We start from the raw sequence: 22296 nt of genomic DNA, 5'->3' as shown, positions 1-22296 counted from the left end.
CCTGTTGGTTTCCTACATAGGTTCCTTCTTTTTTAAGGTGCTAGTGGTCTTGAACATCTGCTAATTTCAGGTTCTAAGGAGTCAAAGGTGGCAGTAACTATGGAGGGCTTGCCCAAGGGCTGGTCCAGAAGGGGAAGGGAGCAGGAGCAAGCCCACTGGCCACAGCCAGGGCGTCAGAATCCTTGGTTCTGTATTGTGCAGTCCTTCAGGGTTTAGAAATAAAAACTCAGCCTGAAGGGTTTTCCATTCCTCAGTGGGTTACTAGGCAGTCGTGTAGTTTTAGATCTTCTGCAGCGTGCCAGAAACAACCCATGTGGGTATCTAAGAAAACGAGAGAAGTATTTTAAAAAGTGAGAAATAGGTTAAATGTAAAAGTAGGGATAGGTCAAATGTAAAAGTGGGGGAAGCACACTTCCCTGGTGGCTCTGTGGTGAAGAATCCACATGCCATGCAGGAGACACGGGTTCAATCCCTGGGTTCAGATGATCCCCTGGAGAAGGAAACGGCAGTCCACTCCAGTATTCTCATCTGGGAAATTCCACGGACAGAGGAGCCTGGCGGGCTACAGTCCACGGGTCACAAAAGAGTCAGATAAGACTTAACAGCTAAACAACAACAAGGGGGGGAGAATAGACTTAAGGTGAACTCAGTTACGTTTTTCAAGTTGGTGTGATTTCTGACAGCCTAGTACAAAGCCTGGCACACAAGTGCACATGCGTGTTCAATAAAGATCTCTGAAAGGTCAAAAGACATCAGATGAGGTGAGGTATTTATTGGTTGGTCGTATGCTCCCTGGTATTTAACTTAGAGTGATTTCCTAGAACCCAACAGTAGAAGAGAAGATACCCAGTCCCCAAAGTTGTGGAAGGCTGGTCAGCTGTTCTTGTAGGATGCTTTCATTGTCATTACATCCAAATACTGGAATCAAGGCGGGGCCCCTCAATGCTCTTTCCCCATTAGTCTGTGAACTCTGAAAAGTTAAAGTTGTACAGAGTGTCAAGTGCAGTAAATGTAAAGGATATATTGTTACTATAATGTCACAGGAATATGATCATCTGTTTAAAACTGCAGTGGCCAGGCACATAAAAATGAGAGACTGTCGCATAACCTTTCCAGGGACTAAAAGCTCAGTTCATGTTTACTCAGCCGTGGAAGGTGATTGTCCTGAAGGAATACAGATTATGAATCGAGAGCTTCTCTCTCTGCTCACACCAAACAGCCAAACATTTATTCTAAATCACAGTCAGAAATACCATTGCAGCAAAACCTTAATTACCTAACACCCTCGACTCCACTATAAAGCATATATAGCCATTTCCCCACAAGGAAGAGGCCTCAGAGGGGTCACTCACACATTTCCAGTGGCTTTAATGATCTTTGATGCAGATTTTATCTGAATTCATTTCTATTTTACTTCTACACTTAACTAAATGTCATTCAGTCTCTGAGTCTGATTATGGAAGTACTTGTGGAAGACAGACATTTTATTTTAGAAAAGATCTGAAGAAAAATAAGAGAACAAAACAATCAAACAAGAAGAGGGAAAAAACAGAATTAATGAATTGATGTGCTAATAGTTCTTCCCTCCTGGGAATGTTACCCTCCTCGAATCTTGACCTCTCTAGTACATAAATACCCACATGCTTCCGGCAAGGATGTCTCTTTTTAGGAGGCCTTCCCTTCACTCCTGTCAACCTGGAAACTCCCTTAGTCATCCTCTCCACCTCTGACCCACAGTTCCATTGCGAGGGGAATCCGGGGCAGAGCCTGGCTGCTCCTCCCTTGTGTTACATTTACATCCTGACGCCCTGCTGCATTGGGCTTCTCATTTCCTGCCTCCGATTTCATTCTGAAACATCAGCATCGGGCAGTTGACAACATCTTTTTCTCCTTTTTTTTTTTTTAACCTGCCTCTTATTTTCCTGTGGTCAAGCAAGTTTTGCAGGAGAATTGAAGTTCAGGACAAGAGCCAACAGAGGTAGTTTGCATTCAGAGGAATGTACACATGCAGCTTGGAAGATCTAAAACGTTAAAACTCTCAGCATCCAGATAGCTGTCTCAAAATCCATTTGCTACAGCCTATATCTTTTATTTGTAAAGAGCTCCTCGGTCGTCAATCAGAATCTATTTTTTTTAATTATATAATTATAAATTAATGTAGCTCCAGAGGAGGGTGCTACTAGACACAATCACACTAATTAAAAAAAAAAAAGCTGAAAAACTAATGACCTACTAGTTGAAAGAAGAGTCAGAAACATGCTGAGAAACACCTAAAGGTCAGTAGCAGCAAAGCAGCATCATAGAATCATTAGAAAATGCAGGAGCACTGTTCTGTGTCAGCCCGTCCAAGCATCACTGATGTCTGGAGAGACCGGATAATGTATGCATAAAAAGATGGCCCTGAGTCATCAAGAAAATGTCTGTTATGCTCAATACCAGTCTGATTAAGTAAGAAATGAAGTAATGCATTTTAGGAATTTTTCTGTCCAAATGGTTAATGTTAAATATCTGGGCGTATACTAAAGAGATGAGCCTTAGTTATTTGGAATGCCAATTACATTAGGACCCATTCCCCGTTCCCCAGTGACACCAGATACACAGGACAGTGCCATGGAAAGGGGTGAAGAGTGTGCCGCAGCCACTTTGTTTGTGGTCTCCCAACTTCTATGTTGTTGTTTATTCACGGGGTTTTCCTTCCCTTTTCTCTGGTTTCAGATGCGAGTGTCTCTCTGGCTTATGTGGTTTCCCCGTGTGTGAGGTGGGATCCACTCCCCGCATAGTCTCTCGTGGAGATGGGACACCTGGAAAGTGCTGTGATGTCTTTGAATGTGTTAATGGTACGTGGGGTTTCTCTTGTTCTCAGCGAGTGTACATTTGTGCAGGAGGAGGAGGAGGGAGGGTCCAATCTAGCTGCTTCTGTCTTTTAAAAGGCAGACAACATGCTCAGGGAGTTGATGAAACTCAAAATAGTTGCTCAAGATCCCACCATGCGGTAGGGTAAGTTAGGAAGGGAAGCCTCATTCCATCTCTTAGAGAAGGCATTTTTGAAAATGTCATTGCAGACTACACGTGGCCATCCTATTCTGCTCTGTGTCAGTAGTTGAGAAATTCTAGGATTGCAGAAAAAGGACCACAGAAAATGTGGCCATGTTCTTCCAGTCAGAAGACCTCATCCTGTTGCTCTTGGAGGTAGTCTGTGTAACTAATGCCACACTGGAGTGACCACAGTTTGAAAGAGAAAAGACCATGTTCCTCTAGTTCATCCTTTTTCTGCTTAGAGGAAACACCTCTGGCCAGTCGCTAGTCAGTAGTATTGGCCTCGTTAAAGCTGGAACCTTGTGGACCAAAAAAGCCATTCTTCAGTCCCAGGATTCTTTCACATAAAATCCACCTCTCTCCCTCTCACCTTTCAGCAGAGGGTTTGGTGTGTGACAACCTGGTGTTTATTGAATTTAGATGCTAGAAGGGAGGAGAGCCTAAATCATGCCTCTCCATCAGAATTTTCAGAAGAAAAGCAAAGAATAAACTCAAACGAGATTTAAATGTCAGTGATTTTAGAGAGCACTATTTAGTCAGTACTTAGACACACAAGGAAAATGACTTTGGATGTGGACAGATATAACAAAATTATTCATATAGAAGCGTCCATTTTAACTGCTGCCTATAAGAAATCAGGGTTCAGAAGATTTTCTGCCCTTCTCCCAAGCTGCCCCACCCCCACAAGATAGGGTTATATGAAAAGTCCAGACTTGTTTCACTGAGTCGGGTAGTTTTTAGGCCAGAGGCTACATGTTTTGTTTTGTTTTTTTTCCCCCCGCTTTGAAGAAGCACTGGCAGTATGGCTTTGTGGTTAAAAGAGAACATAGACTGGAACTGAATGTTTGAAAATCAGTTCCTCCACTTAGTAGCTGTATAGCTTTGGTCATCCCTTTGGTCTCCCTGAGCCTCAGTTGCCACATCTGTCAAATGGAGAGAATAACAGTAAATGAAGTGAGGTTTCGTATGTGAAGCACTAGAAATTGTGCTTCAAGAGCAAATAGTCTCTATGATTCTGTGTGCCTCCTTCCTGTTCACTGTCCTGGACATTGCAGGACGTTGCTTCTTGATTTCAAGCACGCAGGGAGAGGTACAGGGCAGGCTCCATGCACAGAAATCTCTTCTCGGTGCTTCTCCCCACCTGCATTATCATCCAGCCGGTAGTAATGTCTGTTCACCACCAGCAAATGGCCAAGCCTCTGGTACTTCCTGCTGAAGCTAATTGACTGTAAGTGATATTCTGTGAATATTTAACTCGTACCATTGGGGCCGAAATAGTTGGTCCTTGTCCTGGACTCCCAGCATCTCAGATGTGCTTCCTTCTAGTACTAACCCCTCTACGTGTCTCTCTCTCACCCTAGAATCTGAACTGCCAGAAAACAGGGAATCTATCCTTGTGTCTGTGACATTAGCACATCGCCTGCTTCTCGCGGGGCACCTAGGTTCTGACGCATGGCTGGGTGAGCAAGCACGTGATCTGATTCATATCATCTTAGATCCCTCTAGAGTGGCTGTTATTTGTCAGCCCATAAAGGAGTTACTTTGTGAGAGTCCACTATCTTTTACTGCCCCATACTTTAATCTGAAGTCTCTTATACCCTGGAAATAACACCTCTAGTAATACAACTTGCTGTTGTATCTGCTGGGTGAGAAAGTGGAATATCTTTCTTCTTTCTTTGCTTCTTAATTATAGAAACCCAAGTGTCAGACCTTCTCATCAGGACATTCACTTTACATCTCACCCCAGTGTGATGCAGTTTGGGCAGCTGATTACTGCCCCTGCTTGACCTCAGTGGCCTTGAATAAATCTCCAGGGCCTGCTCCCATTTATAGAGCCCTGACTTCAGGAACAGGCCTTCTACTGTGAGAAAATGTTGAGACGACAAAGCAGTAACAGGATTTCTGGTGTTTGCCTCTTTCTTGCCACCATAAATTAGTTGGGTGATCTTTGCTTTACTTCTTGTCCTGCTGTTTGTCTATTACTGTATTAGTCATTAATTTTAGGTGAGACTAGAAACTACAATACTCTGAAGATTTAAAATTCCACAGGATAATATTTATGGAATTCTATCTCAAAGTCTGTATTTCACTTTTTTTGGCATACATACACACACTTCCCTTCCATACACATATTTGTATGTGTGTATGTATATTTGATTGTTTGGCACCCAGTGCCCTGGGGAAATCTTACTATTGTCATAAGATCCCCATTAGAGGATATTACCTATCAAAAATTCATTATCACTGCCCAGAAGAGCAGGGGTCTATTTTATGTATACAAATTTTTAAAAGCCTTATATGTGTATATATATATAAAGCCTTACTTATCCACAAAGGATTTGAGGCAATTTTACACTAAGAGCAGACACAATAAAATAGTGGTAAAATATTAATGAGAAAAGAGAGTCAGACTGTAGAGTTGTATGTAAAAGTTGAAAAGCAAAAAGGAAGTGCCCACAGGTGTGCAGGCCATACCATCTCTGTGTAATTGCTGGAGTTAAATGTCAGGTTAGGCCCCCGGCATCCTGGCCATCAAAGTGGAAAGGGAGATAGAATCGGACCCACAGTTCATATTTTTAGAGACAAGAAACCTGCCAGACAGGGCAGCATTCTCCTCATACAGAAACTTGTGAAAAGAGAGTGCTGGATGACGCAGTAAATTGTGTCCTCAGTTGCTTTACTCCCAGTTTCCTCTGGCTGCTCTTCTCAATAAAAAGTAAAAGCAAAATATTAAAATACACCTCCGTGAAAGCAGTTCTCAGGGGTGAGTTGAACACCCATCTGGAACCCGGATGCCTGAAGATCTGTTTCTTGATTTTGAGAATGCTGCCCAACCCCCTGGCCCCCACCACCACCATCCCCCAACAACGTGTAGAAAGGTATTGGAGTAGATCTGGGAACCCCGTTTCAGGAGACAGTGGGTTGCTGTCTAACCCCATGTGAAGAAACGGAGATTACCCGCCAACACTCAGTTCCCTAGCTGCCATCCAGATGATCCATATGCTTACATTATTTTTTTTTAAGATAAGCATTATAGTGAAAACAGGAGATTAAAAACAGAGAATTCAAGAACTCCTGAGTTTTGAAAACATTGGCCTAGATGAATAGATGGAAAGAAGGTTCTCCATAAACATTACTCCTCTTTTCTGCTGGGTTTGGTTTTATACTGGTGGGACGATGGCTGAGTTGCCCATCAGATGGTGACAGTCTGTGACTGAGGGCTGAAAGGAGGACCCGCATGGTATCAGTTGAAGGAGAACCCTGTTGTTTAGAAACCAAATGACCAGGTGGTAAGCTTGTGCTCCTTTCGTGTGAACTTACGAGACATCAGTATCATCACCTAGAAGGATGACCTCCACAGCAGTGTTGAATAATCCCACATCTTCTTCAGGAAATGGTTCTGTGTCTGCTCTGGCCCAAAAGCAAGTTTTTTCATCCGTCATCGGAGGTTGAGTGACGGCCTCTACTTTAGATGGACATGTGTCCTCGTCCATTTGGTAGCAGTACATCTTCCTGCCTTACACTGGCCCAGCTCACTCGTTTCTAGAGGCATTTGGGTTTGAATAGGGAAGTCATCCATGCTCAGAGTATGGAAGTGATCATTTGGTTGCTTAGATATGATCAGGTCTCCAACATAAAAAAATGCACAGAAATCCAAACTGGAACATCATGATTTGAGTGTCATAGCCATTGAGTGTTGTAGCCACTGACTCTTCCAGCGTCAGACACTAACATGTAAAATCGATCGATCACAGGAGAGCCAGACCCAAAGTCAGCTTCTCCTTGTGTAAAATTTGGGCCTAGAAAACTCAGACCTTGGGTTTCCCTTGTGGTCCAGTGGTTAAGAATCCGCCTGCCAATGCAGGGGACATGGATTCAAACCCTGCTCCAGGAAGATTCCACATGCCTCGGAGCCACTAAGCCTGTGCACCACAGCTACTGAGCCTGTGCTCTAGAGCCAGGAGCCACAGCTCCTGAAGCCCGAGTGCCCTAGAGCCTTTGCTCTGCAACAAGAGAGGCCACCGCAGTGAGAGGCCTCACCACTGCAATTAGAGAGTAGCCCCCACTCGCTGCAACTAGAGAAAGCCAGTGCGCAGCAATGAAGATCCACCACAGCCAAAAAAATAAATAAATCTTTAAGAAAAGAAAAAACTCAGACCTCCAGTTTGTTAATAAAAAGTTAGTATGAAAACATCTGTTGAGAACCCATTGTACAGCAGTGATGCTCAATAATGTTTCTAGGGATCTAAGGTCTCCTTCTACAGTAATGGAGAGAATATGGCACTTTGAAAGGAATATCCCATGCAGTATGCATTTATTGAGCATCCATTGTGTTCTGGGGGCCTTACCAAGCTAATTTTGCTTAAGAGTGATACAGTGTTTTGCAGTCCTATGTTTTAAGTACTGTTCCCCTTCTCTTATCCTGAAGTACCCTCTATCCGGTATGCTCCAGCACACACGCCTGGCTTCCCCCACATAGAAAAGGTGGTTTCTTCCTTCACATATCTAGAAGCTCATGTACCCTGTCTTTGTGATTCCATCAGTTTGTTGTTGGTTTATGGAGAAATTTTCAGACATTTCTCATTTGTCATGCAGTTATCTCTTTTTTGACTTATTAAGTCTGCTCACTTTCTTCCTGTACCACTCACCCCCAGAAAAGGGAGACCAGAGGCAAGACATCAGCCATTTTTCACTGAGATATTAAAGAGAAAAAGCAACAGAAGTATACTTACTTGGACTTTTTCTCTCCATTTTCACAGTTGATGTGAAGTTCTACATTTTAGTCTTTTCCTTTGCTAAAATTATATATCTATCACCATCTGCCAATCAGCGTGATTTGGCAAGGCAGTAGAACTTACTAGCAATCTATACTATAAAATTCTTTTTCAGGAGTTCTGGAATATATTAAGAGGGAAGAGAAGATTCCAGAACTGAGAAAGATAAAATTTAGTTGGGAAGACACAAAAAACATGCAAAAATCTTTAAAAAGACACTTCTGTGCATCTCAGTGCATATGTACTTTTATGCATTGAGAAGTACAAGTTGCATAGTAAGTTATTCTATTTGTAATATTATCCTTTTCTCCATCCATGGAAAATGTCCTCTTACAGAGGTAGTGGTACCCTCCCTATGGTTCTGAGATTCATCTCTATCCCCAGCAGGTGAAGAAGTAATTGGTCATTGCTCCTCAAAGAATACTTCCAGCCATTTTTATCATGCACTTTTCTGAAGAACTTCTCTAAATTTGTCTCAGCATCAAACAGGGATTTCATTATATCATGTGTTTTTTGTTTTTTTTTTAATCCTAAAGAATCGATTGTGTTTTCAAGGCTGTGTTTTCTGGGACTCACCATCTCTCTCAGTTCCACTCCCTTGCTCTCTGCCTATGCTAGTGAAACGTAACTGCCCCAGCCTTCTTGTCAATCTCGTCTCCTCCCACTCAAGCTTCTGCCCAACCCACCATAAAAGCGAGTTCATCTGGAGCCACTTTGTTCATAACCGCAACCTTTCCTCCTCACTTCTTCAAATCTCAAACTGAGATTTGTGGCTTCACCCAGATGGTCATTGTGGTTGATGAAGGCAGATAGGTAATTAATACTGATTGGTTTCTGAAAAAATGTTCTTCAGTTTGAACGGAAGCTCAGTATTTTGATAGAATGCAGTATTTTCCCTCCTTCCACAGCATGCAAATTTGATTGGTGAAAAGTGCTTCATTTCCTGCACTTTCGAACTTGGGGTCTAACTGCCCAGTTCCTTCCAATCCCAGCTCAATTTAGTGTGTTAGATAAAAGCATATAGACTTCTGAGCTGTAATGAGATGATTCTTTCTGACATGAGTTTTCTGGGGGAAAAAAAATAGTATATCCAGCCAGTACTAGGGAAGAGGTTCAGACACGCACATTTACTGCCTTTGTGAAACTGCATGCACACCGATCATCTCACACTAATGATGTGACTTTAGGCAAGCTGCCTGATCGCTTTAAATTTCATTTTCCTCATTGAAGAAGTAGATGTTAATACTTGTTCTCTATTCTCAACAGCATTGTTATAAAGTCAAATTAGAAAACACTAGTTTGTCCAAGTACAAAACAAATGTAAATATACTCAAAATGCAGTGGAAGTCTCACGTATTTCGAACATGCAAGGTGACTTATGGAGAAATGATGTTAGGACAGAGAAGCCCATGACTTATGTATGTCATAATCCAGTTTTTCCTACCTTATTAAATAGGTTGCATTAGCTCAGGAGAGCTTTTTTTTTTTTTTTTGCCTTGGAATTACTTTTATTTTCCCAGCTTTACAGAGACACATACCATGCAATTCACCAAGTGAAGTTGCACAATTTCATGATTTTTAATGTATTCACAGAGTTGTGTGATTGTCATCACAATTTTAGAACACTGTCATCATTCCCCCCAGAATTCCCAAGCTCTTTAAGTCACCCCCTATGTCCCCCAGACTTTCCAGCACTAGGAAACCACTAATCTACTTTCTGTCTCTGTAGATGTGCCTATCATGGGCCTTTCACATAAATAAAATCCTATACAACATGTGGTATATTTTGAGTGGCTTCTTTTGCTTAGCATAATGTTCCCCAGGTTCATTTATGTTGTAGTATATATCAGAACTTCATTCCTTTTTATGGCCAAGCAATATTCTATTACATGGATATACCACATTTTGTGTATTGTACATCAGTTGGTGTTTAGACTGTTTCCATTTTTTGGCTACTGTGAATAGCATTGCTGTAAACATTTGTGTACAAGGTTTTATGTGGGTAGATGTTTCCATTTTTCCTGGATGTGTATCTAAAAGTAGAATTGCTGGATCCTCTGGTAATTCTGTTTCATATTTTGAGAAATTGCCAAACAGTTTTTTCAGAACAACTGCATTCACCAAGATGTATGAGTTTCCATGTCTCCACATCCTTATCAACATTTGTTATTATCTATATCTTTTTCATCTTAGCCATCCTAGGATATGAATTGATGTCTCATTGTGGCTTTGATTTGTATTCCCTTAATAAGTAATAATGTTAAGCATCTTTTTAGTGCTTATTGGTCATTTCTGTATCTTATTTGGATAAATTTCTGTTCAAATATTTGCTCATTTTTCAGTTGGGTTATTTTTATTGTTCTTTCTGGATACAAGTTCTTATATATGTCAAATGTCAGATTGCACCCTTGTTAAAGGTCACTAAGTATGAGAGTTTATTTCTAAACTCTTAATCAATTCCTTTGAACTATGCATTTATCCTGATGTCAAGTACTACATTGTCTTGATACTGTGGCATTGTAGTATGTCTTAAAATCAGAAAGTGTGAATCCTCTAGCTTTGTTCTTTTCAAGTTTGTCTTGGCAATTCTGGGTTCCTTGAATTTCTCACTGATTTTAGGATTCACTTGTCAGTTTTTACAAAAGGAAAAACTAGAATTTTGATAGAGATTGAATGAATGTGTAGATCAGTTGGGGGAATGTTTTCATCTTGCCAGTATTATCTTTCAGTTCATGAACATGGAATATATTTTCATTTACTTAGGGCTTCTATATCTTCTTTGAACAATGTTTTAGTGTTCAGAGTACAAGTTTTATACTTAATGTTTAGACTTATTATTAAATATTTTATTCTTTTTGATGCTACTGTGAATGGAATTTTTTAACTTTATTTTCAGATCGTTTATTGCTAGTGTGTAGATATACAGTTTACTGGAGTTGCAGTTTTACCCTGAAATCTTGCTAAACTTTTTGTTCTAATAGTTTTTTATTAGATTCTTCTTTTTAGATTCAAAATCATGTTGTTGGCAATTAGAGTTTTCCTGCTTTCTAATATGGGTGCTTTTTATGTAAATTTCTTGCCTAATTACCCTGACTGGAGCCTCCAGTACAAAGTTGAATCAAAAGTGGTTAGAGTGGACATCATTGTCTTAATCCTGAGCTAAGGGGAAAAGCATTCAGCTTTCACTATTAAATATGATGTGCTAACATCATAGATGCCGTTTATCAAGTTGCTGTTTAACACCTCTACTGCTAAGTTGTTGAATGTTTTTATCATGAAAGGGTGTTGAATTCTGTCAGATGTTTTCTCTGTGTCTGTTGAGATGATCCTATGGTCTTGTCCTTTATTCTATAGACATTACATTACATTACAGTCAATTAATTACATTAATTGATTTTTGGATGTTAAACCAACCTTGCATCCTTGGGATAAATCTCACTTGGTATATGATATTTTTTATATGCTGCTGGATTCAGTCTGGTAGTACTTTTTTGAGTATTTTTATGTTTATGTCTATAAAAGCTGTAGATCTGTAGTTTTCCTTTTCTTGTGATGTCTTTATCTGGAGGGAGTTCTTTTAAGTCAGCCAAAATTAGAGTTAAGGAATGGATTTAAGGGAGAGTGTTTTCATGCAGAGAAAAATTTTAAACCATTGGTATCATTATCATTCTAAATGCAGAGTTTTGAGTCCTTAGCAGAAAACATAGTCTTGAAACACAGTGGGAGGAGTACAAGGTTTTAGTTGAAGAGCTACTGTTTTGGCTTCTATCATTTGCTAAATGTGTAACTTTGCACAAATTACCTAGGATTTCCTTGCTTCTACACTCAGGATAAGTATTTATACATCAGACCTTTGTTTTGGGGATTAAGTGAAGTAATGTATGTAGAAAGTGTTTTTTTAAAGGCCAAGCACTATTATAATTATAGATTATTAACTAAATAGAAAAAAGAATTTCAGAGAAAACACTAGAGAAACAGAAACATAACCTAAGAGGCTTAAATAAATTTTTTGAGGCAGAACAAAACCTAATGTGGATTCAGGATCGTCTACTTGAGATGACAGCGATTTAGCAAAACAAACATTTTGTTTGATAAAACTAAATCTTTTTAAAGCCCATATCACAAATGTCAGTTTCATGGTCAAATGATTACTTTTATTTGGGATAAGGAGAAGCCAGTATAGATTTTACTAAGGGGAATTTTGGTTCCTTGTTATAATGAGAATAATGATGTGTTTTGTTTATTTTATTGTACTTTACATAGCTTTATTGCTTCTGTTGTAAAAAATTATATTGAGTTTAGTAAAGTTCCATTAAATTTTAACCTTGTGCAGTATTTTCTAGAGGCTGTTTGAAAAACATGAAAGGACACCACTCAGAAATGACTCTGAATATGCTTTGTTTGTCTTAACTCCTTTAGAAACAAAGCCAGCCTGCGTGTTCAACAACATGGAGTACAGCGATGGAGACATGTTTCGAATGGACAACTGTCGATTCTGTCGATGCCAGGGGGGTGTTTCCATCTGCTTCACTGCCCAGTGTGGTGAGCTGAGCTGTGAGAGATACTACATGCCCGAAGGGGAGTGCTGCCCTGTGTGTGAGGGTAAGGAAAGCTGCCAATTAGGGAATAATAAGAATAGGCTTCCCGGCTGGCTCAGTGGTAAAGAATCTGCCTACCGATACAGAGACTGAGGAGACGTGGGTTCAGTCCCTGGGTTGAGAAGATCCCCTGGAGGAGGGCATGGCAACTCACTCCAGTATTCTTGCCTGGAGAATTCTGTGGACAGAGGAGCCTGGTGGGCTACAGTCCGTGGTGTCACAGAGTCAGACATGACTGAGTGACTAAACAAAGCATAGACATGGTTTAAAGTGTTAACATCAAAACTGACGTAATTCAGTCTCACTCAAAAATAGAAGAAGATTGAAGAATTCCCCGTTTTTTGTCACATGTTTTACCTTTTAGATAATGCCAGGTAGACAATGTGGAAACACTTCCCTGAGGGAAATTATCCCCTGGGTGTAGACAGCGGTTGTGTTTCCACAGGTCGACACGAGGTCTCCCGGAGGCACTCTCTGTTCCTCCTCTGCAGTTCCAGCAGTTTCTTGGCAAGTCCTGGGACTTTCTCTTCATCTTGACAGTAGAATTCCACCCACTCTGCTCCCCTCAGAGTGGGTGGGGGCAGGAGGACAGGACAGCCCTAGTGACTGACAGCCTCAACCAGTCTGCTCAGAGAGGACCCGACCCTGCCTCCTTTCTGATACCCATGCCCCTCCAGGTGAGAGCAGGGCTCCTAGACCTTTGCACGTGTGTGCTGGTGAGAGTGGGGCCGTGGTGTGGCACCAGGTCAAGGCCCAGACAAGTGTCCAGTGTAGCCCTGGGCAGAAGGATCCCCATGGTCTGCTTTTTTTTTTTTTATTCCTTTTTTCCCTCTGAGAAATAATAGGTCCATGTTCCTCCAATAGGCTTGACCCTCCTGTCTCTGCTTTCCAGAAATAATAGACATTTCAGAATGATAACTGAATATCACATGCTACATCCCACACATTTTAAGGATAAGGATAGTCAGAAAAGTAGTCACTTCTCTCTTGAGTTTCCGGTAAAGCCAGGAACAGTGCCCAACTATGTCTCTGGTCTAACCACACGACAGTTTCCCCAGAAAGGAGGGTCTTGTGAGCATTTCTTCTCTGCCTGGGCCACAGACCTCCAGTCTAGAGTCAGGCATGTCCACCTCACGTCTGACGCTCATGCCACCCTTAACCTCCACACGTGAAATGAGAGGACAGAACTTCATGTCATGTCCTATAACTTGCTCTCCCATTTCTTTTCAGTATTTGAGCTTTATTTACCACAGAATCTGAAGATCTGAAATTGCTTAGATTATACAAACTATTGTACATTCCTAACAGTGAACAATTCTACATTCCTAACAGGGAGGCCCACTCACCTGTTAGAAATTATTTTTGCTAACACAGGAGAAAGGTGGTTCACTTTTTAGGTATCACAGGGGATTTAAGAAAGTCACATCAAGCTTTTAACCTTCCCAATTGTTTTGTACCCTCACTCCCGCCAGTGTATAATAGCCCCTGAAATTGGTGACAGTTGATGGTATAAAAGCATAGATGTGAACCTCTGTGTAATAATTATAACGAGTTGTCTGGCCACGGATCCAGTTATGTCTCACTTCACGGAATTCAGATTCAGGCTCAAAGTAGAAATGAAGTATGCAGTGTAATATTTTTTTATAAAGAAATTTTATAAAGCCTTATCTAACTCAGGTCTCTTGGCTGCCTCGTGGCTGACAGACTGCCTTTCTGAAGCTGTGACTGCACGGCCTTCAGTTCTGGCCTTCCGACTCTCTTGTAACTAAACTTAACTTTCTTCCTCTTCGAAAGAAAGAGGACCAAACTCAAAACTGCCTGGACTTTCCTCCCAGCACAGCAGCACTTGCTTCTCTTGAGGCCAGATTTTATGTGTCTGAAAAAAGAACATAGAGTGATTTATCTAGTTACTTTGATGTATAAGGATATTGGGGGATTTTGTATTTATGTGCTTATCAACAACCTCAGAAAACTCTTTCACAGTAGCCTTGGTTAACTACGTCCCCCAGCCTCAGTTGCTGCTTGACCGCTTAGCTCAGGTGGAGAAAAAGCTGTGTAGGTTCACGGCATTCCCTCCAGGGCGCAAGCAGTGCCTATGATTTAGACAAGGTCTATCTGCCCTGTCCTGAATAAGCTCCTCAGGGGCCTGCCTACGCCTCACTGTTATCTCAGGGACCTCCAGGCGCCATGAGATAGACTCCAGTTAGCCCTAGAAATAGCAGGCTCACTGTAAGGTAGATGGGGTGTTATTCTTTCTACTTTACAGGGGGCTGAAATTGAGGTATAATAAACTTGTAAATTGACAACTCAGAAGGCATCTGCAGAGCCTAAAATGGATCTGCCTTTTTTTTTTTTTTGCTGATTACCACCCCACAGCTCTATCCACAAAGTTTTGCACCTCTATGAAACAGTAACACCTGCACACTGGCTTGTATGCCTCAGGTCCGCTTCCCTGTGAGCCAGGTCAGGATGGGTGGGCATAAATTCTACATGATGGCTGCCTTTGCATGTGCCCCTAGAGACACCTCCTGCAGCCCCAAGCTTCTGCTGAGCGCAGCTGGAAAAGAACTGCTGATGAGGAGAACCTGGCGGGGGGGGGGGGTGGGGAATCTCTAGGTGCAGGCAGAAATAACATGTAGAATGCCCTCGTTCTTACTTGGAACTCACGTTTTAATTTAGATCCCGTGTATCCTTTGAACAATCCCGCTGGCTGCTATGCCAATGGCCAGATCCACGCCCACGGGGACCGGTGGCGGGAAGATGACTGCACGTTCTGCCAGTGCATCAATGGGGAGCCCCACTGCGTGGCGACAGCCTGTGGACAGAGCTGCATGAACCCTGTCAAAGTGCCTGGGGAGTGCTGCCCCGTATGCGAAGGTAAACCTTGTGGATCCTGGTGAGCCCCTGGTGAATGTCTCGTGTCAGATCAGCTTCCACCATTGTGTGCTTGCTTGTGTTTTATTTCCTCCGGTGTAATGTCTGCTTCCTGCTGTTAGTTGCAGATGATTTTATGATACAGCCCAGACTAATCATTTGGGGGAGATGCTGCAAATTTACAATGAGAGCAGTGTGGTCTTTATTTTACCACTACAGATAATGCTTAGCTGAATACTTTACACTCGAAGAATATATGCATTTGAATTCAGTTCACCACAAGCGTAATTAACATCTAAAGGTCAAAACAAGGAAATGAAATTGGAAATAAGGCCCATACTCAAAGCATAGATTGTTCAATTTGTAATGCTTCTATAAGCCCAAGAGTCCTGGCAGCTAGAAGAAAGACCTAGAACCATCAAAGGCAGTTTTCACTGCCCAGAGTCCTCCCTCTGAGTGTCCATTGTTTCTAATATGGTGGCTGTGGCTTTGCAATTCCTCTCAGGCTTTCACTTATGTCTTGGTTACCTACATTCATGACCTCTCTTCCTTTTTAGTGAAGAGGCGCCTGAGATATCCTGAACTCATCTTTCCATCTCAGCCCCTAAGCCAGGCCATTTTCACCATCCTGGGAAGATTCTTTGCACATTTATTCAAGTCAGTCTTAATCCCCAGTCCATATCTGTTAATACAAGAGATTGAATATGTAAACTGATAGATCTCAGAGAGAGTATCCATCACTAAGAAACATGTTTGCATAGTGAAATGAACTAAAGTGGGTCAGAAATTAATTCTTGTAGAAGATGGATCCTTCTAGAATTTTTAAAAACAGCTGTTAAGGAAATGACCAGTTTTTTTCAGAAATTCAGTCAAGTAGACTGAGTCCTCTATGGAGAAGGCTTTTGCTTCTACCTCAATTTTAATCAACGCAGTCTTCAGAGTTTGCCTGACTAGCTTCATTAACCTCTGAGGGGTTGGAGTTATTAAAGATCTTAAAAGTCATATAAAAATTTAAACTGGAGGATTCTGGTTCTATTGACATCACCAATTCCCTCACCATTACTCTACTTACAATGCAGCTGCCACACTCCAAAACTTTATAGCTTCCAGATGACCAATTTTATGGAAATCACCCCCCCCACCCCACCCCCCCCGCAATATACTCCTCCTATCCCCTAAAGGCAGCATTTCAGTGCTGGAAAATGGAGTGCACAATAGTATGCATGATGGTGTACAGTCAGCTTTACAAGGAAGGATGCCTTGCTGGCACAGATTCCTAAGAATTAGGGACAATCTGTTGTTGATTTGCAATGTTTAGGTATATATGTATGCATGATAATTAATTTTTTTTTTAATTTTAAAAAGCATAAATATATAACCCAATAAGCACTAACCTTTTAACTTCAGGAGTCTTGAATCATAGATTGAAAATAAGACTAAAAAAAAAAACTTGTAAAAAAAATATAGGGCTTCATTTCTAAAAGTAAAGAAGGCATATCATTTTGCATTCATCTTTTGCAGTCATTAGCAATGCCATCCTGGTAAGCAAAGAAGGGAAGCAGGTGGTGAATAGAAGAAGAAAAAAAAGGAAAAAGTATATATGAGAAAACTGATTTATTCTTATGTAGATGTTTGGGTAGGAAGGAGATGTTTGATCACTTAGAATTCGGTCTCTGCAACATTTGGGTCAGGTTGTAATCTTATCTTCCACTATTTGAGAAAAGAGTGACAGTTTGAGCCAGCCATTAATTCCAAAAAATGTACTAACCACCTTCCATAATCCAGATACCACACTGGACACAAAGATAAATAAAGGACATCTCCTAGTAAACTTCAAAGAAACTGTTTAGCCTGTTTTAAATTAAACCAGGAAAAAAAAAAAGAATGTCTACATTCAGATGCTGTGGGATAATTGCTTTTTATGTGTACCTGATGTCATTAAACCTCACATCACCACTGTGCTGTAGGCCTTATGATCCCATTTTAGAGATGAGGAAATTAGGTTTTGGAGAGACTTAGGTAAATTCTTCCAAGGTCAGTTGCCAACATGTGGCTGAGCTGGGGTCAACTGAAGTCTGTCAGATTCAGCTACATTTGTGTGTGTGTCTATTTTCCTTGCTCCCAGAGGTCATCTCAGTCTCCTCATACCCCTGTTTCTAGTTCCCTTATTCCTCTCTCCATCTCTGGCTTTTGGCCCTATGTTGGAGACCTGGAAGTCAGTTGACGGGGAGGAAGTCATTTGCAGTTTGACAGCTCCTCCAGGTGTATTCCATGTGATCTCCGGAATCTGAGGACCTTGGGGGAAGGACACCTTTGAGACTCATCCTCGATTTGCTTCTCAGACCTCACGTCCAGGTCGTCTCCTCCACCAGACTTGGCATCTTTATTCCTAGCTGTTAGGCTTTGCAGGTCTCGGTTCCTTTTTGTCTGTCTTGTGCCCCAGCACTTGTGTCCCTTCACCCAGTCTTTCAGAAGTTTCCATTGTCTAGTTCTTGGAGAACTACTTTGCCTTCTGTTTCTTGTTTTTGTCTTAAAGTCAGTTAAGTAGTGAGTTTCATGTAAGATTGTGTTTACTCCTCAGTAACGTTCTGATTTTAAGATGTTTTCAGAAAGATTCTTTTGGTTTTGGTTGTTCAGTCGCTAAGTCATGTCCGGCTCTTTGCGACCCCGTGGACTGTAGCCTGCCAGGTTCTTCTGTCCTCCACTGTCTCTCATTTTGCTCAAATTTGTGTCCATTGTGTCGGTGATGCTCTTCTTTTGGTATGGGGATCAAAAAACAGTGCACAGCTTAGGATAATGATTGTAAAAGTTTATTGTTTATGAATAATAATAAACTTATTTATTAATAATAATAAACTTACAAAATTATGCAAGGCAAATAAATCTTACTGCTTAGTTTTTAGGATCAAAGAAAGACCCTGAAACTATTTGAAAATATTTTTCTCAGCAGTTATTCAATAGCATATTTAAATAGAATTTTAAGTGATTTCAGAAGAGCCAAAGGATTAGACAAAATAAGAAAAAAGCAAAATGTTGTTTAATGAATAATCAGCCAGAATTATTTGGAGGAAAACAGAAACACTGATATTTATTCAATTTATACACAATAAATTCCTCAGCACGCAATTGCATAACAAGGTTGGCCCTCACCCTTATTAGCTGCAATCCCAGGGTACATAGTCAGGGTCTGAAATTTGATGAAAGGGATCCCACACAAGGATTGTGGGTTTAAATTCTTCCTAAATAAATTACTGCATCAACAAATATGGTATGTTAGGTCCTGTAGGGAGGAAAAAACCTTGTTATGACTGCTGTTGTTATTAGAGATACATACCTTCCCAATGACAGCATAATGTGCTTGGTTACTCCTGGAGGACTGGGAATGTGAACTTGGGGGCCCTTAAAGACTATGCTGTTAACTTGACAGCTATCTCAATTCACAAGTACCTAAGTGCTTTTTAAATTGGCACTTAAGTACTCTCATGATTAAGTCTTAGCAAATTAGTGTCAACAGCCAATTCAGGTACACAGATAAGCCATCTCATTCTGTAACTGACTGTGTTCTTATGTTTTGTTCTGTTAGCTCTCTGTTTCTCCTCTTATTCATCAATCACATTATTTCTATTTTTTGGCCCTTGTAAAAAGCTAGAGTGGAAATACACAGAAGAGCATGTAAAGTTTGCAGTTTAAGTGTCCATGTGAGAGATATGTCCATATTGTCTTAAAAACAAACAAAAAATGAAAAAGAAGGGCAGCAAAATTGAATCTTCCTGGGAAAAGAAGAGAAGCAAAAAGCAAAGGAGAAAAGGAAAGATATTCCCATCTGAATACAGAGTTCCAAAGAATAGCAAGGAGAGATAAGAAAGCCTTGCTCAGCAATCAATGCAAAGAAATAGAGGAAAACAACAGATTGGGAAAGAGTAGAGATCTCTTCAAGAAAATTAGAGATACCAAGGGAACATTTCATGCAAAGATGGGCACAATAAAGGACAGAAACGGTAGGGACCTAACAGAAGCAGAAGATATTTTGAAGAGATGGCAAGAATACACAGAAGAACTGTGCAAAAAAGATCTTCACGACCCAGATAATCACGATGGTGTGATCACTCACCTAGAGCCAGATATCCTGGAATGGGAAGTCAAGTGGGCCTTAGAAAGCATCACTACGAACAAAGCTAGTGGAGGTGATGGAATTCCAGTTGAGCTGTTTCAAATCCTGAAAGATGATGCTGTGAAAGTGCTGCACTCGATATGCCAGCAAATATGGAGGACTCAGCAGTGGCCACAGGACTGGAAAAGGTCAGTTTTCATTCCAATCCCAAAGAAAGGCAATGCTAAAGAATGCTCGAACTACCGCACAATTGCACTCATCTCATGCGCTAGTAAAGTAATGCTCAAAATTCTCCAAGCCAGGCTTCAGCAATACATGAACCGTGAACTTCTAGATGTTCAAGTTGGTTTTAGAAAAGGCAGAGCAACCAGAGATCAAATTGCCAACATCCGCTGGATCATCGAAAAAGCAAGAGAGTTCCAGAAAAACATCTATTTCTGCTTTATTGACTATGCCAAAGCCTTTGACTGTGTGGATCACAATAAACTGTGGAAAATTCTGAAAGAGATGGGAATACTAGACCATCTGACCTGTCTCTTGAGAAACCTGTATGCAGGTCAGGAAGCAACAGTTAGAAATGGACATGGAACAACAGACTGGTTCCAAATAGGAAAAGGAGTACGTCAAGGCTGTATATTGTCACCCTGCTTATTTAACTTATATGCAGAGTACATCATGAGAAATGCTGAGCTGGAAGAAGCACAAGCTGGAATCAAGATTGCTGGGAGAAATATCGATAACCTCAGATATGCAGATGACACCACCCTTATGGCAGAAAGTGAAGAAGAACTTAAGAGCCTCTCGATGAAAGTGAAGGAGGAGAGTGAAAAAGTTGGCTTAAAGCTCAACATTCAGAAAACTAAGATCATGGCATCTGGTCCCATCACTTCTTGGGAAATAGATGGGGAAACAGTGGAAACAGTGTCAGACTTTACTTTTTTGGGCTCCAGAATCACTGCTGATGGTGACTGCAGCCATGAAATTAAAAGACGCTTACTCCTTGGAAGGAAGGTTATGGCCAACCTAGATAGCATGTTTAAAAGCAGAGACATTACTTTGCCAACAAAAGTCCGTCTAGTCAAGGCTGTGGTTTTTCCAGTGGTCATGTATGGATGTGAGAGTTGGACGGTGAAGAAAGCTGAGCGCCGCAGAATTGATGCTTTTGAACTGTGGTGTTGGAGAAGACTCTTGAGAGTCCCTTGAACTGCAAGGAGATCCAATCAATCCATCCTAAAAGAGATCAATCCTGGGTGTTCATTGGAAGGTCTGATGTTGAAGCTGAAGCTCCAATACTTTGGCCACCTCATGCGAAGGGTTGACTCATTGGAAAAGACCCTAATGCTGGGTAGGATTGGGGGCGGGAGGAGAAGGGGACGACAGAGGATGAGATTGTTGGATGGCATCACCGACTCGATGAACATGGGTTTGGGTAGACTCCGGGAGTTGGTGATGGACAGAGAGGCCTGGCGTGCTGCGATTCATGGGGTCGCAAAGAGTCAGACACGACTGAGCGACTGAACTGCACTGAAAATCACTGCTGATATTGATTGCAGCCATGAAATTAAAAGACGCTTACTCCTTGGAAGGAAGGTTATGACCAACCTAGATAGCATATTTAAAAGCAGAGACATTACTTTGCCAACAAAGGTCCATCTAGTCAAGGCTATGGTTTTTCCAGTGATCATGTATGGATGTGAGAGTTGGATGGTGAAGAAAGCTGAGCGCCAAAGAATTGATGCTTTTGAACTGTGGTGTTGGAGAAGACTCTTGAGAGTCCCTTGGACTGCAAGGAGATCCAACCAGTCCATCCTAAAGGAGATCAGTCCTAGGTGTTCATTGGAAGGACTGATGTTGAAGCTGAAACTCCAATACTTTGGCCACCTCATGCGAACAGTTGACTCATTGGAAAAGACCCTAATGCTGGGAAGGATTGGGGGCAGGAGGAGAAGGGGACGACAGAGGATGAGATGGTTGGATGGCATCACCGACTCGATGGACATGGGTTTGGGTAAACTCCGGGAGCTGGTGACGGACAGGGAGGCCTGGCGTGCTGCAGTTCATGGGGTCGCAAAGAGTCAGACACAACTGAGCAACTGAACTGAACTGAACAGCATCTAGCACCAGTTTCATTGTCTTATTGTAGCCCTCAATGAGAGTAGCTACTACCTCTTGCACACTGACTGTGAGCCAGACCTCAGTGCTTTAAGAGCGTCAGCCCATTTGATACTCACAACTTCCCTCTGTGGCAGGTTCTGCCGTCCGAACTTGTGATTGCAGAACCCAAAATTCAAAAGTTGTGTCACTTGCCCACGTTCCTACAGCTTGAAAGTTGCAGAGCAGTATCTCCAGAGCCTTGACTGTGGACCCCACAGGAATACGGCCTCTGAGACAGAATGCTCTGCATCCTCTGGGTTGACCAGTAACCTGAAAGAGACTACGTCCCCCATGAACTAGGATTTTACCATATGCTTTTGAATCCTGAAACTGGCACCTGGCATGTAAAGTAGGTGCTGAAAAGTAGGTAATTAATGGATGATGAACAAATGAGTGAGGAAAAGACGAGTACGGCAGCAGACCCTGATCTAGGGTTTCCTTAACCAATGCTGTTAAAGAGGTCAGATGCTGATCTCTGGTGAGCTGACGAAAGAATAATGTTTAAATGCTTATATTTGACAGTGTGCTCTGAGGACAGAAGCCGGAGTGCTGTATAAAGTATGTTTGGCACACAGTGGGTCCAGGTGTCTGCAGGTGGGTTGAGCAGTTAGCTCAGATTGGCTGCTCACCCTCATGATGAGCACTTAGTTCTCCATTCCCTCCCAGGGACAGCCTTCCAAACCTGGTTTGTAAACTACAGTTCATCCTCTCTCAGTTCATCTGCTGCAGTCCAGAATCACAGAATTCA

General features: G+C 41.6%; 1 protein-coding gene across 4 annotated transcripts in view; it reads left to right on the top strand.

Annotated features, from left to right (window-relative positions):
* Window positions 1-22296, top strand: part of CRIM1 (cysteine rich transmembrane BMP regulator 1) — a 215899-nt gene that overhangs the window by 119279 nt on the left and 74324 nt on the right. For all 4 annotated transcript variants that reach the window (XM_081596244.1, XM_081596243.1, XM_081596245.1 and 1 more), the window contains 3 exons: window positions 2716-2837; window positions 12231-12413; window positions 15089-15286. In XM_081596244.1, the coding sequence (XP_081452370.1) occupies window positions 2716-2837; window positions 12231-12413; window positions 15089-15286 (503 nt within the window). The remainder of the gene's footprint in view (window positions 1-2715; window positions 2838-12230; window positions 12414-15088; window positions 15287-22296) is intronic.

This window comes from Giraffa tippelskirchi, chromosome 4 (genome assembly GCF_054371585.1).
Source record: "Giraffa tippelskirchi isolate mGirTip1 chromosome 4, T2T-mGirTip1v1.2.pri, whole genome shotgun sequence".
NCBI lineage: Eukaryota > Metazoa > Chordata > Mammalia > Artiodactyla > Giraffidae > Giraffa > Giraffa tippelskirchi.
The sequence above is the reverse complement of the archived record's forward strand: the minus strand, read 5'-3'. Positions and strand labels throughout refer to the sequence as shown.